Consider the following 20,000-nt stretch of genomic DNA (forward strand, 5'->3'; position numbering starts at 1 on the left):
CTCATGCCAATTCTCCCTCCCCTGTCCTGATCGTTGCTTGCATGTGCCCCCCACTGGCCGGTCGTAGGGAGGATAGAAGTCCCCTCCGATACATGTGGAGGCAGCCAGTCACTTCTTTTCACCTGCCAGCGCGGACTCTCATTGGCGAGGTGTAACGTGTGGGAGGCTCACACTGCCCCCGCCATTTCCTGTCTTTGCTGTGCAGGCGCCCTGACCGACCTGTAGGAGTCGCTGTTTACAACGACCAGATTACCACCCATCGACTCCCCTCCCGCTGACTCTGCCAATTGAGTCAGTATGACTGGGGGCGTCACCAACGCCGGAGATGCTGGGTTCGCGTGTTCGAATCCAGCTCCCGGCGTTGTCACCAGCTTGGCTGGCCGTTCACACTAATACAATTGGCAGTATTAGAGGGTGGGAAAGCTGGTGGGTGGGTCCTGGGCGTTGTGGACAGCGACCCCTACAGTTCGGTCGGGGCGCCTGCTCAGCGAGGGTAGGATCTGGAGAGAGGTAGTGCGGCCTCCCACACGCTACACTCTCCCAGTGCGAATCTGCGCTGCCAGGCTGGCTGCTGGTAGGCTTCACATGCGTCGGAGGAAAGCATGTGACAGTCTCTGGCCTCTCGGACCAACAGTAGGGGAAAGTGCGCAACAACCAGGAAGGGTGGGATGAAAAAAATAAAAATAAAAAATAGTCAGTATGGCGGCCAGCCCAAGCCGGAAGCAACGCTGACAGCCGGATTCGATACCGGTGTCTCTTGCGTTGGTGACGACCGCAATGTCTGCTGTGCCACCCAGCCGCCCTTTATTAGGACGTTTTTAACTTTTTGTGAACTCATCAAAGTCAATGGGGAGCAAAATGCGACCAAGTTGTCACAGAGACACCGAAACTTGGTGAGTGACTTCTCAAGTGGGTTACATGGGGGTAATAGGCATATTCGCCCATATGGTGAAAACTAAGTGAAATATTGCTTTAATCTTCACAATCAGACCCACTATACTAGCTGGCTGCATTTGGCAACAATCAAACAGATGATCAGAATGCTTTGAAACAAATTAAACTCACCACCACACATTATATTTCACTCTAAAAGCGACTTGCATGCATGGCTAATTAACAATAATTGCTTATGGCACGTCTAACTAACAGAGGTATATAACGTTATAGCTGATATGATACGACTTGTTACAAAGGGTGATAGCTAACATGTGGGCTAACGTTAGGTAACGTTTGGATGGATGCTAAGCACATCGCATTGTCGACATTAACGTTAGCAAGAAGAATACAAGCATAGTCTTATTTTCATGTAGTTGTGGACAGCTAGCGAACAAAGTCTTTCTTTGTTGCAAAATATTTAGTTAACATTCTTAATCTTGGTTGCTAAAATATTAGTTATGGAAAACAATAACTTTCTTACCGTTAGCTGCTGGTGCTGACTTCAGTTGCTGCTTAAAATCTGGCAAAATCAGGCAAACGTGGGTTTGTGCTAGATTTCTATTGGCTATTATATAATAATAAAACATTAAAAATAAAACACAAAAAAAAAAAAAAAAAAAAATATTACTTTGGTCATCAAGGGGCACATGGGCAAGTGCTTGGGCACCCAAAGCCCCCCCCCCCTCTGCACGTGCCTGTATATTATAATATATAAAATTTTCAGGGTCTGTGTTAACTGTTTCCTTCCCGGGGCTCTGATCCTAAGCTGAATGAGAAGTGTGCTCATCCTGTTGTCTTCCATGGCTGACCACCCCCAGCTCAGACTTACTATTTGCTCCCAGAGAGCAGCTTCAGGACCCACCCAGCCAGAAAGGAGCTCCCTGCATTAATCTGTTTAGGCCTCTCTTTGTTGCTGTGCCATGGTAAGCAGTGGAGTATTAGGGTGATGTTGACAACTCAGCTATGCATGTTACTCTCTGAGCTCTATCTGCCATTATGTCCTCCGAAAGTCTACCAGTGTCATTGATTGAATATCTCGTTGAATGTTTGAATGCATTTGTATTGTGATTTTTTTCTAAGTACGTTTTTGATGATTTTTTGTTATCGATTGCCATTTTGACTACCTTTGGGTAACTTTTACATTTACATTGCACTCCCCCTCCCTCCTCTGGCTCTGCGCTGTCATGGCTGACATCCTACCTCAACGATTACTCATGGAGTATCATGGAGAGAAACCCTGTCTGCGCCCGCCCCCTTTGGACGGGTGTCCCCCAGGGCTCAGTCCTTGGACCCCTCCTCTTCTCCCTCTACACAAAATCTCTGGGTAACATTATCACGTCTCATGCCTTCTTGTATCATTGCTATGCCGATGATACCCAACTCTTCGTCTCCTTTCCTCCCTCAGTTATCCATATCTCTGAGCGAATCTCGGCCTGTCTGTCTGACATCTCTGCCTGGAGCAAAGACCAACCACCTCAAACTGAACCTAAGCAAAACAGAATTGCTTCACCTGCCGGACAAATCCTCCCCGCTGACCGACCTTTCCATCACAGTGGAAAATCGTGGCCTTGTCCCCGACCGTCAAGAACCTTGGTGTAGTCCTTGATGATTGGCTAAACTTCTCTGCTCACATCGCTGCAATGGCCAGGACCTGCAGATTCCTCCTGAGCAATGTCAGAAGGATCCGCCCCTTCCTGACAAAATAATCCACTCAACTCCTCGTCCAATCAACAGTCATGTCTTGCCTTGACTACTGCAATGCACTGCTCGCTGGTCTACCGGCCACCGCCACCAAGCCACTTCAACTCATCCAGAACGCAGCGGCCTGCCTGATCTCCAACCTTTCAAAGTCAGCCCATGTTACCCCACTTCTTAGAAAGCACTGGCTCCCCATCGCCGCACAAATCCGCTTCAAGGCCCTTGACCTGGCATATCGCACGGCGAAGGGAACGGCTCCTGCCTACCTCTGGTCAATGGGTCTCATTCCCAAACAAATTTACAACCAAAAATGTCCTTGTAGGCAGATTTCTGCCCATTTAAGACATATTAGGGCTGGTAGCGCAAGTCCCCAAATTTTCCTGAGATCAGATTTGAGCGTGGCTGAGAGCAGATTTAAGAGTGCTGAGGAGCACACTTATGATTGATTGACTAATTGAAAATTGTATTAACTTGACAGACTGTGTTCTCATAGTGATTCCTTCATGTTAACGCTACAGGCCTCCTTGGAATTAATTACTTAATCATAATTAAAATAAATATGACAATATTTGTACGATAAGAAATTACGCATTTGATGTCGGAAAAATAAATAATATGGATTCATCTGATCACAGGGCAGCTGCTTAACCATATCTGAACCAGCTATTTTGGACAAATGTATAATTACTTTAATTACTCAGATATTCAAACAGAATTATGCAATTATTGTGAAATTATTGAAAATAATAATTATTTAATGCCTTCTGTGGAATTTGTATTTCTTATTTGTTACACATCTGTTTTAATGATTAATTATATACATTTGAAAGAATGCAGGTGAACATGCAATATATCCCATTGATTGGTATACAATGGGACAGACCTTTGTTTGATTGATTGATTGAAAACTTTATTAACAGATTGCAGAATGGGTACAGTACAGTACAGCTCAATTACATATAATTGTTAAGGGGATGCAGACCAGAGAAAGACGTTTGTCTTGTTTACATCAGGGTCCCCCATTTTGAATTCATCATAACATATATGACACACACAACATACAGATAGACAGTACTGCTACATCTATACATTTATGACATACCAGATTTGCAAATACAGTACTGTTTGTGATACAAAAAGAGTCCAGAAAAGAGAGTGTATATACATTTGACGTAGAAACTGTTGGAGGAGGTTGGGTAGGTGGGGTGGGGTTGGGTGGGTTGGTGGGGGGGGGGACTGTACATTGGAGGTGGTTGGGTGGGGGGGGGTTGGGTAGGAGGGGTGGGTGGGGGACACTGTACAAGCAAAACTGTACATTGGAATATTGACAAAACCATACATGGTCATTTACTGTACATTGGAGGGGGTTGATATAGCTATAAACCTGCATTCCTTCAAATATATCATTAATCAATTAAACTTATATTGAAATACACTATATAGCCTATACACCAACACTGAAATGACAGTGGATAAATAAGTAAATAAGAACTTAAGCTAATCGCATGGAAATAGACTGCATTAATATTCCATAACAAGTCTTGTGTGCGCCAGTATGGCCTACGTGTCTAATGAACAGTATAGGCTTAATATATTCTAGTTACTTGTTTCATTAGGATTTAGTAGATACTATATATGCTCTGCCTCTGCCCTACGTACAGTATAAGTACAGACTGTACCTATACTGTACGTAGGGCAGAGCATATAGTATCTACTAAATCCTAATGCAACAAGTCACGGAATAATAAGCCTATACTGCGTTCATTCATTATGCCGTAGGCATTAATGGAATAATAAGCCTATACTGCGTTCATTCATTACGCCGTAGGCTACAGTATACTGCGAGCACGTGTGAATACAGTACTGTTTATGTGTAAAAGGGAAGACTGTAATCCAAATGCGTTGTTTTCTTTGTGCATTAAGCCAGTAAATTTTCTATTTGTATGGGATTATAACGGAGTATGTTACCCATTAAAAGTTAATGTCTTGCTTTATAAATGTGTGTGCTCCCCTCGCATTTGACGATCTTGGAGAACAATTGGACATGAAAACAGCAGTGACCACCACTCGTTAAATCATATAAAACAAGATCAGATCATTTGACTTACCACTTAATCACAGTGTGTACTTCGTCTATAGCCATTCCAATCAACCGCTGCTGGAATATTGGGGTTTGAAGCAGATTTGGTCGTCCACTTCTGCACTTTTTCCGGCACAGGCTGCCGATATCCCTTTACTATTAAGGGCACGTACTTGGTCCTCAATAATAGACATTAGTGGACAAACCACTAAAACAATAGGCTCTTTGTGCCATTTGGAATAGCTGTAAGTCTTTGCTAATATGCTACATGCCGTTGGCCATGTTTGGAAAACCAAACTTTTCCCGAATCCTGTCGGCAAACAAGCGAGAACGTCCCGGTCATGTAGCAAATTGTTCAGGCAAAGCCGTTGCAGTGGCTTAAACGAGGAAATATTGTGCACTTCACACGTTTCTATAATTGTTTTGTTGAAAATGTCCGCTGATAACTCCATTGTCTTGTTTTCGAGATCTACGAGCGTCTGCTTGTTTTGTTTCGCTGGGGACTATAAACAGAACTGAGGGTGCCTGGAAACGGAAAGCCTGTAGCCGGTATTTCTGTACTTCCGTTTCACACTTTAGGAGGCATAGCTTTTCCAGCCTAACATGGACATGACGGACATGAACAGTTGCAGGCTATGCAGGATTACTTAAATATATGAAAAAGCTTGAGGACGTATTGTTTGACCAACATGCCTGCATGACCACAAAAGACTTTTTCTTATTTGTCAAACTCTGAAAGCACCCACACAACATGATGAAAACGACGGTAGTCCTAAATGACCATTTCGAGTATAAGATTTTGACTGGCAAGTAAGGTTGGTGGATTTGACATCATTGTAAGGTATAACGCAGGTTTGCTCTCAGACACGTGGTCTGCCAGATCAGCAAGGTTCTGCCCCACAACAGTAAGGCCTGACGTCTCTTAGTGACCAGCGGAGGGCTGAAGAAGATCCAGGAGATCGAGGCTGAGGCAGGCTCCTCCCTGCAGGAGTACATCACTGCCATCAACAACTGCTACCCACATTGATTTTGACCCGAGGCTGCAGAGAGAAATAGTGCCTCCCTTTGGTCCCCTTTTCCCACTCAGCATTCGACTAAGAGGTTGGCAGTCGACTACGGCTCCTTTCGATCGATTAGTCGACTATTCGACTAATAGGGGTCAGCCCTAATATAATGTAATATAATAATAAAGTATAATATATTTAGCTCCCATTTGAATAATATATATAGTATGTCTAAAAACATGACATTCTTTAGAAGTCTTAAAATATATATTTCTAAATTTAAATTTAAATAAATGTAAAATAATAATGTTATTTATATAGCACCATTCATACAGATTGCAGCTCAAAGTGCTTTACACAGTATGATGTGACATCACAGATGTTCTAGAATGTTCTATTATGACATACTGTGACATCACAAATGTTCTAGAATGTTCTATTATGACATCATACTGTGACATCACAAATGTTCTAGAATGGTCTATTATGACATCATACTGTAACATCACAAATGTTCTAGAATGTTCTATTATGACATCATACTGTGAAATCACAAATGTTCTAGAATGTTGTATGATGTCATAATAGAACATTCTAGAACATTTGGGATATATATATTTACGCAGGAAAGAGGATTTCAACAAACTAAGAAGATTGTAAACTAGATTATAGTTAGGCAGCAATACGCTGAAAGGTGTCTAGACTGCTGGAAATTCACAAGAAGAAGAAGAAGAAGAAGATTTCACAAACTAAGGACCCACCAAAGAAGTTTTCAAAATGGGGCTTGAAAGTACTATGGTCTGCGTGGACAACAGTGAGTATATGAGAAATGGAGACTTTCTCCCTACGAGACTACAGGCTCAGCAAGATGCTGTCAACATGGTCTGCCACTCCCTGTTGAAGATGTCTGTGTCTCAGCCTGAGACTGGCGCGGCCGTGCTCCCCGACTTCAGCAGCATGACTGACAAGGAGCAGATAGCCTACGCCATGCAGATGTCTCTCGCAGGAGGAGAGTATGACATGGACACAGCAGCACCCATGGATACCACAGCATCAGCCAAGGAGGAGGATGACTATGATGTGATGCAGGACCCAGAATTCCTCCAGAGCGTCCTAGAGAATCTGCCGGTTGTCGACCCCAACAACGAGGCCATCCGTAACGCCATGGGCTCCCTGGCCTCCCAGACAGGAAACAAGCCGGATGGCAAGAAGGAAGAGAAGAAGAAATGAGGAAGCAGCGAGGGACGGACAGTGACTTTGATGAACCAGACGGGACAGTGACTTTGATGAACCAGACGGGACAGTGACTTTGATGAACCAGACGGGGCAGTGACTTTGACCAACCAGACGGGGCAGTGACTTTGACCAACCAGACGGGGCAGTGACTTTGACCAACCAGACGGGGCAGTGACTTTGACGAACCAGACGGGGCAATGACTTTGACGAACCAGACGGGACAGTGACTTTGACCAACCAGACGGACAGTGACTTTGACCAACTAGACGGGGCAGTGACTTTTACCAACCAGACGGGGCAGTGACTTTGACCAACCAGACGGGGCAGTGAATTTGACCAACCAACCAGACGGACAGTGACTTTGACCAACCAGACGGACAGTGACTTTGGCCAACCAGACAGACAGTGACTTTGACCAACCAGACGGGACAGTGACCTTGATGAGGAACATGGACATAACCTCATTCCCAGCTTTATCTCGTGAGATAAAGCCTGGTAAAGCACTATGGCCGAAAGTGTGAATCCGGTAGAATGTCTCGCCCCTGAAAGCTGCCTCCGAACGGACCAATCACGACACAGTGTTCATGAAAATGTATTCCCCCCAGAAACAACCTTGTTATCGCCACCCTGTCCAGCCTCACGATACTACATGTACAGAAGTACATCACTGCCATCAACAACTGCTACCCACGTTGATTTTGACCCGAGGCTGCAGAGAGAAATAGTTCCTCCCCTTGGTCCCCTTTTCCCACTCAGCATTCGACTAAGAGGTTGGCAGTCGACTACGGCTCCTTTCGATCGATTAGTCGACTATTCGACTAATAGGGGTCAGCCCTAATATAATGTAATATAATAATAAAGTATAATATATTTAGCTCCCATTTGAATAATATATATAGTATGTCTAAAAACATGACATTCTTTAGAAGTCTTAAAATATATATTTCTAAATTTAAATTTAAATAAATGTAAAATAATTATGTTATTTCAATAGCACCATTCATACAGATTGCAGCTCAAAGTGGTCATACTGTGACATCACAGATGTTCTAGAATGTTCTATTATGACATACTGTGACATCACAAATGTTCTAGAATGTTATATTATGACATCATACTGTGACATCACAAATGTTCTAGAATGTTCTATTATGACATCATACTGTAACATCACAAATGTACTAGAACGTTCTATTATGGCATCATACTGTGACATCACAAATGTTCTAGAATGTTGTATGATGTCATAATAGAACATTCTAGAACATTTGTGTTATATATATTTACGCAGGAAAGAGGATTTCACAAACTAAGAAGAAGATTGTAAACTAGATTATAGTTAGGCAGCAATACGCTGAATGGTGTCTTGACTGCTGGAAATTCACAAGAAGAAGAAGAAGATTTCACAAACTAAGGACCCACCAAAGAAGTTTTCAAAATGGGGCTTGAAAGTACTATGGTCTGCGTGGACAACAGTGAGTATATGAGAAATGGAGACTTTCTCCCTACGAGACTACAGGCTCAGCAAGATGCTGTCAACATGGTCTGCCACTCCAAAACTCGCAGCAACCCAGAGAACGACGTGGGGCTCATGACTATGGCAAATAACTGTCAGGTCCTGACCACGTTGACCCCAGACTCGGGCCGCATCATGTCCAAACTCCACGCAATCCAGCCCCACGGCAACATCTGCTTCTGCACGGGCATCAGGGTGGCTCACATGGCACTCAAGCACAGACAAGGAAAAAACCACAAGATGAGGATCATTGCTTTTGTGGGAAGCCCAGTGGAAGACACAGAGAAAGACCTTGTTAAACTAGCAAAGCGCTTGAAGAAAGAGAAGGTGAATGTGGATATTGTCAACTTTGGCGAAGAGGAGCTGAACACAGAGAAGCTGACTGCCTTCATCAACACTTTAAATGGGAAAGAGGGTACGGGTTCCCACCTGGTCACGGTCCCCCCGGGGCCCAGCCTCGCCGACGCCCTGCTCCCCTCTCCCATCCTGGCTGGTGAGGGAGGCTCCATGATGGGCCTGGGCGCCAGCGACTTTGAGTTCGGCGTAGACCAGGGTGCTGACCCCGAGTTGGTCCTGGCCCTACGTGTGTCCATGGAGGAACAGAGGCAGAGGCAGGAGGAGGAGGACCGCAGAGCGGCCGCTGCCTCTGTAGCGGAGGCAGGGGTACCCACATCCACCGCCGACGAATCCGACGAGGCCCTGTTGAAGATGTCTGTGTCTCAGCCTGAGACGGGCGCGGCCGTGCTCCCCGACTTCAGCAGCATGACTGACGAGGAGCAGATAGCCTACGCCATGCAGATGTCTCTCGCAGGAGGAGAGTATGACATTAGGGCGGGCCATACTTTTTTTTTTGTGGAAAATCAATCGAGTGGGGTGTCTAAAATATGTGTTTTTTTGTGGGGAATTCAAATATGGGATTATTTTTCTAATCGGATAACTCCTACCTACATTGTTTTGGATTTCAAAATGGCCGATTTGACCATTTTTCACCCCTTGGCCATACATGGATGCCAACATGAATCTGAAGGAAATCCTAACATGCAAGGTGTCTAAATGATGTGTTTCTTAATGGGGAATTCAAATATGAGTTCATTTTTGGGATAGGATAACTCTAACCTACATCATTTTGGATTTCAAAATGGCCGATTTTACCATTTTTCACCCCTTGGCCATACATGGATACCAACATGAATCTGAAGGAAATCCTAACATGCAAGGTGTCTAAATGATGTGTTTCTTAATGGGGAATTCAAATATGAGGTCATTTTTGGGATAGGATAAATATAACATGCATAATTTTGGATTTCAAAATGGCTGATTTTACCATTTGAACCCATTGGTATTGTATTACAAAATTGCAAAGATAAAAAATATATGGGAAATCATTTATAATGACAAAGCCATCAAATTTATTAACAAGTGAACTGTATATAACTGGATACAACTCCAAAGATCAATAATAATAATACTAACAATAATAAATTGTATTTGTAATGCACACAAACACCTAAGTGCTAAATCTCGATCTCCTGACTTCTTGAACTTTGCCAGGTTCCAATATCTTGATTGGACTCATTCTTGGATGGCAAGATCTCCTACTGTACTGCTTTAGCCACCAACCTACAAACACAAACTTAAAGTCAACGTCAGCCATAAATAGGTGAGCTCTTTCCAGAACTACTCAGCAGAAACCTCTGTAACCATTTTAACAAACGTCTCAATGTATTGAGAAAATCCATGGGGCTCCATCAATCCTCTACCTTCTTAAAACATTGGAAAGGCAGGGGATGGAAAAGAAGGCAGAGAAAAGGAGAAGGGGCAAAGAAGAAAGCTTTGCAGCAGCAGACAAGGTTGCCAGGAAGGATGTTGAGAGCTTCCTTACAGTCCCTGAAGTTGAGCTCATTCCTGAAACTGACCCTGCAGCTTCAGCAAAGCTACGGAAAAATTATGATGAGATTCCAAACATCGCCCTTGCTAGTGTAAGGTATGGCATAGGTCTAAGGCCAACTGCAGCTATAGCAACTGCAGCTCTGATTGATGCAGGACTCATCTTAGAAGATGACACAAGTAAAGTGATTGATAAGAACAAGGTTAAGAGAGCACAAGAAAAGTTGATGCAAGAGCTGGGGGAAGAGTTTGAGGAGAAGTGCAGGGAGGAGGGGGGGGATCTCCTGTATCCTCTTTGATGGGCGGATTGACATGACCAATGTGATGATGGAAGCTGAGGGCAGTGACCAATCTTTTCCTGCAAAGATCAAGGAAGAACACTATAGTGTTGCTAGTGAGCCTGGCAGCAACTATCTGTTCCACTTTACACCAGAGAAAGCAACTAAAGAGGAGTCCCATGCAGAGAAGATTGCTAAGGTCCTGTTTGCCTGGCTGAAAGAGAGAGGTTCTGATAAGACCTTGTGGGCCATTGGAGGAGACTCGACCAATGTCAACACTGAGGTGAAGGCAGGTGTAATGCTGGAGCTGCACCTGGGGAGAAAGCTGGTCTGGTTGGTGTGCAACCTGCACACTGGTGAACTTCCACTGCGCCGTCTCATTGTTGAAGTTGATGGGGCTACTCTGTCTGACAACAAATTGTCTCGGCCAATAGGACAGCTCCTTGATTCTGTTACAGACTTGGAGATCAATCCTAACTTCACCAGGATCTTTCTTGGCCCTCCGCTGATCAAGCTGCCTGAGAAGATCATTCAAGATCTCTCAACTGATCAACACTATGGCTATAAGCTGGTCTGTGCAATCAGGGATGGAGTGCTTTCTGCAAGGCTGGCTCTGCTGGAGATTGGACCGGTAAACCACAGCCGCTGGCTCACCACAGCAAACAGACTCCTCAGGCTCTGGGTGTCAAAGCATCAACTTAAAAGAAAGAACCTGAATAATCTACAATGCATTGTGGAATTCATCATTGGAGTGTATTATCCATGTTGGTTCAACATGAAGGTCAAGCACTCCTGAATCGAAGGGCCTAGGCACATCCTGTTTCAGCTGGACTGCCTCAAGTCTCAGAGGAAGGAGGTGCTGGATGTTGTGATGCCAACTGTGAGAAGATCTGCTTGGTATGCCCACAGTGAAGCCATCCTCCAAACACTGCTGTGCTCTGAGGATCAAAAAGAGAGAATTGAGGGGGTGGAGAGAATCCTGGCCATCAGGGGAGAGGGGGATCCAGACACTCAGCTGGGAGACTCCTGTGTCAGGATCAGAAGAACACCTCACATCAATAGTGACGCTTCCAGCATTGGTGGCTTAATCAGCTGGTCAGAAGATTTGTCAGAGCCACCTCTCACCTGCTCCCTAAGCACTTCCGAGGTGAAGAACTTAATCAACACCCCCTCGACTGGCCTTGCCACACACAAAGCATCGAGAGGGTTGTTAAAATGGTGACTGAGGCCTCTGCTAAGTACTTTTCACAAGAAAAAAGGGATGGAGGGATCAGGGCTCAGGAGACCAGCAGGAGGCTGATGTCCAAGAATGAATCCAAGCAGGACTTGTGCAACCTGATCAAATTTAAGAAGATAGAGGATTGATGGAGTCCCATGGATTTTCTCAATACATTGAGACGTTTGTTAAAATGGTTACAGAGGTTTCTGCTGAGTAGTTCTGGAAAGAGCTCACCTATTTATGGCTGACGTTGACTTTAAGTTTGTGTTTGTAGGTTGGTGGCTAAAGCAGTACAGTAGGAGATCTTGCCATCCAAGAATGAGTCCAATCAAGATATTGGAACCTGGCAAAGTTCAAGAAGTCAGGAGATCGAGATTTAGCACTTAGGTGTTTGTGTGCATTACAAATACAATTTATTATTGTTAGTATTATTGATCTTTGGAGTTGTATCCAGTTATATACTGTACAGTTCACTTGTTAATAAATTTGATGGCTTTGTCATTATAAATGATTTCCCATATATTTTTTATCTTTGCAATTTTGTAATACAATACCAATGGGTTCAAATGGTAAAATCAGCCATTTTGAAATCCAAAATTATGCAGGTTATATTTATCCTATCCCAAAAATGACCTCATATTTGAATTCCCCATTAAGAAACACATCATTTAGACTAGAGTTGTTCCGATACCGATACTGGTATCGGAAATGCCGCCGATACTGCCTAAAATGCTGGTATCGGTATCGGCGAGTACACGTAAATTCTAGCCTCCGATCCCATGATGTAATTTATCTCCTGCCGAGTCCTGCGGAGAGTGAGGATTATAAAATGAACATGTTTTAAAGTGTGATGCTGTGTCATTTTAACAGCAGATACACTTTCTTAAATTCCATTGTCCCCGACAGTGCGGTGTGACGGGGAGCTCGGACGGGAATCGGGATGTGTTTGGCTGGTGTTATGATAGCATTAGCTGGAAAGATAGCTAGTTGGAACAACATCCGCTTTTAACGTTACATCAAATCAGATGATCGCCTGTCCTTTCTCCAGGACCTAACACTGTCCGTGACCGTCTATCAACAATAATGCACCCACGGTGAATTGTATTTAAGTTAAGTAGCTACGGACTAGCGTTAGCTGACTATTACTAACGTTATCTTAATGTCAATGCGGGAAGACGAGCTAGGTCAGTTAGCTTAGCTTGATAACGTTACCGTGTCTAAAGTTGGTGCTATTCACATAATCCAGCAATAATGGCTGCAGACCTGCAAGCAAAGTACAGCAAGTGCCAAAGGATAAGAGTCTGAGGCGGAGTTTCAAAAGAGAATGTTGAATATTTATTTTGCATCAAAAATCACAACATGAACGTTCTATCTGCCACTAGCTTACAGACTGAATAGGGTATATCTGCAGAGCCACTGAGTAGCGAGTGCAACACCGTTTAATGTCCGTGTGGATCATTGGAGTAGGGTATATCTGCAGTGCTGCAGCCCATACTCATTGATTAATGATACTAATACAAATCTATACAATCACCTGTTGTTGAATAAATACTATACGTTCTAGTTATTACTAAAAAACAGTATAACAGTATCTGAAAAAAAAAAAAAAGAAAAAAAGTATAAGTATAATTTATATAATTTTTTTTTAATTTTTTTTTTATGCACTGGTATCGGATAAATATCGGTATCGGCCGATACCCAAAGCTTAGGTATCGGAATCGGATCGGAAAGGGAAAAATGGTATCGGAACATCTCTAATTTAGACACCTTGCATGTTAGGATTTCCTTCAGATTCATGTTGGCATCCATGTATGGCCAAGGGGTGAAAAATGGTAAAATCGGCCATTTTGAAATCCAAAATGATGTAGGTTAGAGTTATCCTATCCCAAAAATGAACTCATATTTGAATTCCCCATTAAGAAACACATCATTTAGACACCTTGCATGTTAGGATTTCCTTCAGATTCATGTTGGCATCCATGTATGGCCAAGGGGTGAAAAATGGTCAAATCGGCCATTTTGAAATCCAAAACAATGTAGGTAGGAGTTATCCGATTAGAAAGATAATCCCATATTTGAATTCCCCACAAAAAAACACATATTTTAGACACCCCACTCGATTGATTTTCCAAAAAAAAAAAAGTATGGCCCGCCCTAGTATGACATGGACACAGCAGCACCCATGGATACCACAGCATCAGCCAAGGAGGAGGATGACTATGATGTGATGCAGGACCCAGAATTCCTCCAGAGCGTCCTAGAGAATCTGCCGGGTGTCGACCCCAACAACGAGGCCATCCGTAACGCCATGGGCTCCCTGGCCTCCCAGACAGGAAACAAGCCGGATGGCAAGAAGGAAGAGAAGAAGAAATGAGGAAGCAGCGAGGGACGGACAGTGACTTTGATGAACCAGACGGGACAGTGACTTTGACGAACCAGACAGGGCAGTGACTTTGACGAACCAGACGGGGCAGTGACTTTGACCAACCAGACGGGGCAGTGACTTTGACCAACCAGACGGGGCAGTGAGTGACTTTGACCAACCAGACGGGGCAGTGACTTTGACCAACCAGACGGACAGTGACTTTGACCAACCAGACGGGGCAGTGACTTTGACCAACCAGACGGACAATGACTTTGACCAACCAGACGGGGCAGTGACTTTGACCAACCAGACGGGGCAGTGACTTTGACCAACCAGACGGACAGTGACTTTGACCAACCAGACGGGGCAGTGACTTTGACCAACCAGACGGGGCAGTGACTTTGACCAACCAGACAGACAGTGACTTTGACCAACCAGACGGGGCAGTGACTTTGACCAACCAGACGGGGCAGTGACTTTGACCAACCAGACAGACAGTAACTTTGACCAACCAGACGGGACAGTGACCTTGATGAGGAACATGGACATAACCTCGTTCCCAGCTTTATCTCATGAGATAAAGCCTGGTAAAGTACTACGGCCGAAAGTTTTAATCCAGTAGAATGTCCCGCCCCTGAAAGCTGCCTCCGAACGGACCAATCACGACACAGTGTTCATGAAAATGTATTCCCCCCAGAAACAACCTCGTTATCGCCGCCTCGTCCAGCCTCACGATACTACATGTACAAAAGGCTGGGAGATTTAGGAGACTGTCCATTTAGACACTTGTTGAAAGTGAACGTTAATTAACTTGAATAATTATTTCATGTTCATTTATTAATCCTGTAAGATTCAGATTGTTAGAAGTCAATTCTTTGCACTGTATAGTATATTGTATGGTAACTCAGTTACCTCTACTCTACATTGAGCATTGTATTTATATACTGAACTCTTTTGTCTACGTACTTGACTGCTATTTTATACTTGCTATACTTATTTTATACTTATCTATTTTTGCCTAGCACAGTCTCTGGAGCATAACAGAAAGAAGCATTTTGTATAAAAGTATTCTGTACTTCTGTATGACAACTAATAAAGAAACTTGAAACTTGAAGTTCATCGTATTATATATCAAGTGTACTAGAAATTCTTTGCAATTTCTGGATTAATAAAGCATCCTCTATGACTTAATTAAAAACTGTAAATATGCCAACATTAGCAGGGTTGCTAGTTTTCAGTTGTAGTCCGTGAGCTAGATGTTTAAGCCAGAAATAAACAGAAAAATAGAAGGACATTAAAGCGAATATAAAAACTATTTAAACATAATCTATACTACATTCATTCACTAGGCATTCATGCATCTATAAAAAAAACATAGTGTATAGGGACAAATCAAAGCCCCTACATGGACAAGCACTGTATAGGCAGGCACATGGCGGCCTAGTTATAGTTGAAAGTGGGGGTGCAAGATTATTAAGTGACAGGCAAGGGGTGGTTTGGAGGGGGTCCAGCACGACACCCTCCACGGCAGATTTTTTTTAATTTAATGAACACCTGTATGTGCAATTTCCTGCAATATAGAGCCTTCAATCTTGACCAATAAAGCTGCTCTTTTCACTATAAAACTCAGTTTAATATTGCAGTATGATAGCCAATTACTATAATAATAATATATATTATATAGTATATGTATATATACTGTATATTGATTTTTCGCTCTTATTTTTATTAAATCAATCTCCTTTCAAATAGGCCAAGTTTTTAATAAGAAAGAGACTTTCTCCCTACGAGACTACAGGCTCAGCAAGATGCTGTCAACATGGTATGCCACTCCAAAACTCGCAGCAACCCAGAGAACGACGTGGGGCTCATGACTATGGCAAATAACTGTCAGGTCCTGACCACGTTGACCCCAGACTCGGGCCGCATCATGTCCAAACTCCACGCAATCCAGCCCCACGGCAACATCTGCTTCTGCACGGGCATCAGGGTGGCTCACATGGCACTCAAGCACAGACAAGGAAAAAACCACAAGATGAGGATCATTGCTTTTGTGGGAAGCCCAGTGGAAGACACAGAGAAAGACCTTGTTAAACTAGCAAAGCGCTTGAAGAAAGAGAAGGTGAATGTGGATATTGTCAACTTTGGCGAAGAGGAGCTGAACACAGAGAAGCTGACTGCCTTCATCAACACTTTAAATGGGAAAGAGGGTACGGGTTCCCACCTGGTCACGGTCCCCCCGGGGCCCAGCCTCGCCGACGCCCTGCTCCCCTCTCCCATCCTGGCTGGTGAGGGAGGCTCCATGATGGGCCTGGGCGCCAGCGACTTTGAGTTCGGCGTAGACCAGGGTGCTGACCCCGAGTTGGTCCTGGCCCTACGTGTGTCCATGGAGGAACAGAGGCAGAGGCAGGAGGAGGAGGACCGGTTAGAAGTCAATGCTTTGCACTGTATAGTATATTGTATGGTAACTCAGTTACCTCTACTCTACATTGAGCATTGTATTTATATACTGAACACTTTTGTCTACGTACTTGACTGCTATTTTATACTTGCTATACTTATTTTATACTTATCTATTTTTGCCTAGCACAGTCTCTGGAGCATAACAGAAAGAAGCATTTTGTATAAAAGTATTCTGTACTTCTGTATGACAACTAATAAAGAAACTTGAAACTTGAAGTTCATCGTATTATATATCAAGTTTACTAGAAATTCTTTGCAATTTCTGGATTAATAAAGCATCCTCTATGACTTAATTAAAAACTGTAAATATGCCAACATTAGCAGGGTTGCTAGTTTTCAGTTGTAGTCCGTGAGCTAGATGTTTAAGCCAGAAATAAACAGAAAAATAGAAGGACATTAAAGCGAATATAAAAACTATTTAAACATAATCTATACTACATTCATTCACTAGGCATTCATGCATCTATAAAAAAAAACATAGTGTATAGGGACAAATCAAAGCCCCTACATGGGCAGGCACATGGCGGCCTAGTTATAGTTGAAAGTGGGGGTGCAAGATTATTAAGTGACAGGCAAGGGGTGGTTTGGAGGGGGTCCAGCACGACACCCTCCACGGCAGATTTTTTTTAATTTAATGAACACCTATACGTGCAATTTCCTGCAATATAGAGCCTTCAATCTTGACCAATAAAGCTGCTCTTTTCACTATAAAACTCAGTTTATATTGCAGTATGATAGCCAATTACTATAATAATAATATATATTATATAGTATATGTATATATACTGTATATTGATTTTTCGCTCTTATTTTTATTAAATCAATCTCCTTTCAAATAGGCCAAGTTTTTAATAAGAAAGAAAAAAAAAAAATGTCCATTACCTGTAACTCTTGTGTCTCTTTCTCTCCTTCTCTGCCGAGTGCACAGTCACCATATCATTCTACATTAAGGAGAGCAATACACTTATGAATACACTGAACTGGTTTGAATACACAATCTTTATGCTACTCTGTAAAGAAAGAGAGAGGGGGGATATATGATCCAAGTATTTGTGTCTTAATTTGTTATGTTATCCTATACACTTTAAGCTGACTGTCTGATATTTCCATTACCTGTAACTCTTGTGTCTCTTTCTCTCCTTCCTGAGTCTGCACAGTCACCATATCATTCTACATTAAGGAGAGCAATACACTTATGCATACACTGAACATCATTATGAAACATTTCTATTAGCATTTCACCTCTTTCTTATGAACATTTTTCAACTAGTCTAAGGGCGGGATCCACAAAGAATGGATTGCACGGTGCTAATTGCACCCTTACTTACAATTCATCATGAATTGAAAATGGGGGACCCTGATGTAAACAAGACGGAAGTCTTTCTCTGGTCTGCATCCCCTTAACAAGCATGTGTATTGAGCCGTACTGTACTGTACTGTACGCTGTACCCATTCTGCAATCTGTTATTGATTGATTAAAAATGTTATTAACATATTGCAGAATGGGTACAATACAGTAAGGCTCAATACACACAATTGTTAAGGGGATGCAGACCAGAGAAAGACTTGGGTCCCCCATTTTCAATTCATAATGAATTGAAGGCTGGCATCTGTAAATGCAGATATAAGTACTTTATTCTTATTTTATTATCATTATTATTATTATTATTATCATTATTTTCTTTCCAATGAAATAAAAATCAGAAAATAAGTGGTATTTGATGGAAAATATGAAAGTCAATGCTTGAAGGAAAATGGACTTCGGAAATCAGTTTTTTATCTACTGTTCTGTAAAAGTCTTGTCGAATGTAATGTTTTATGTTTTGTGTGGACCCCAGGGAGACTGGTTGTTGTCATGCAACAGCTAATGGGGATCCTAATCAAGTCAAACTCTCATGGGCTTCGATCTACCAGGTAGCTAGCCCCTTCCGTGACTGTGATGCACCGAGTGAATCCACAGTCACTTGCTCCTCGATAGGAGACCAACGTATGTTGGCCATGAAGGACTGGTTCTGCCCGAACCGCTCGTTATACAAGAATCACAGAGACGTTTCAAAGGTACTCACAGTTGCACGAGGGTTTCGGACAGAGATACGGGATGGTTTGAAAGCTCGGCGTTGCATGCGCACTGACTGCTGGGGGAGGGAGGGGCCGTGGGAGGCACTGGATCAAACCATTAAAATGTGGGGGGCAGGGGGGGCACAATCTTTGGAAACTTAAAAACTCGCTATTAAGTGTCATTGCGTATTATTAATTTGATTGAAATTACGTAGTTATGTATACAGTTATATATTGGGGGGGGACATTTCATATTTTTCACATGATCAAAAAGTGGGGGTGCAAAAGCACACGTTTGCTCCCTCAAGTTCAATTGTGGGGGTGCAGCAGCTCTGTTTGGTCCATTGCTCAGGCGCCCGAGGGCAGGCATACATATACATAAAAAAAGTCAACCAAACGAACAAGATTCTTGTACCGGATCTCCTCTCTGGTAAACAAGAATACCCTCAAGTCAAGTCAAGAGTTTTATTTGTCACGGCATACAAGCATACAGTGAAGACTCTAGCAGGAGCACTCATTCAAGGGTACGACTATGCGTGCACCTCATGGTACCAAAGCACAGCAAAGGCACTAAAAACAAAATTACAAACATCACAAAACAAACTGGTCAGACTACTGCTTGACCTTACTCCTAAAACCCACCTCACCTCTGCCCATTTTGACAACCTAGGATGGCTTAGAGTAGACGACAGAGTACAACAACTTGCAATGGGCCTGGTCTACAAGATACACTACACCACCAAGGTACCCATGTACATGTCAAAATACTTTCCCAAAGGTCAGTGAATACCACGACCACAACACCAGAGGGAGCTCCACAAATCATGTTAAACTACTCAAACCTTCTCCAATGTATAGTTTCTTCCCCCTCAAATGTATATACTCTCTTCTTATACTTCTTTTGTACACATAAATAGTAACAGTAATGTATATTATCATCTGGTATGTCATAAATGTCTAGATGCAACAGTACTGTCTACCTGTATGTCATATATGTTATGATTAATTGAAAATGGGGGATTTCCAATTTCCAATCAATCAATCAATCAATATCCCTGAAAAGTCAGTTTGATTTAGGAAAAGAAAAACACTAGACAAATGTCAATTAGAAATTTTGAAGCCAAAATCTTGATTTTACATGCCACACATCAGTGGGTGCAAAGTTATTCCTATTCCTTTTTTATGCTAAAGGCTTAATGTGTCAAATGCTCTTGCAGTATATTAAGACCTTCTCTGTGCTGGGTCCCTTAAGCATGAGTT

General features: G+C 42.8%; 2 protein-coding genes across 2 annotated transcripts in view; both read left to right on the forward strand.

The window, feature by feature from the left end:
• Positions 1 to 8,392: 8,392 nt before the first annotated feature.
• Positions 8,393 to 14,228, forward strand: LOC311224938 (26S proteasome non-ATPase regulatory subunit 4-like; the record flags this gene model as incomplete). The annotated part of the gene is made up of 2 exons (XM_084310099.1): positions 8,393 to 9,343; positions 14,013 to 14,228. 2 exons carry the CDS (start codon positions 8,393 to 8,395, stop codon positions 14,226 to 14,228), a joined length of 1,167 nt encoding a protein of 388 aa, XP_084166225.1.
• Positions 14,229 to 14,751: 523 nt separating this feature from the next.
• LOC311225901 (26S proteasome non-ATPase regulatory subunit 4-like) overlaps positions 14,752 to 20,000 on the forward strand; it is a gene marked incomplete at both ends in the record, with an annotated part of 140,084 nt that continues 134,835 nt past the window's right edge. Inside the window, 2 exons of the mRNA XM_084311292.1 lie at positions 14,752 to 14,806; positions 15,989 to 16,643. Of these exons, the coding sequence (XP_084167418.1) occupies positions 14,752 to 14,806; positions 15,989 to 16,643 (710 nt within the window). The remainder of the gene's footprint in view (positions 14,807 to 15,988; positions 16,644 to 20,000) is intronic.

The sequence above is a fragment of the Notolepis coatsorum genome, assembly GCF_963971535.1.
Source record: "Notolepis coatsorum genome assembly, chromosome: 3".
Classification (NCBI taxonomy): Eukaryota; Metazoa; Chordata; class Actinopteri; order Aulopiformes; family Paralepididae; genus Notolepis; species Notolepis coatsorum.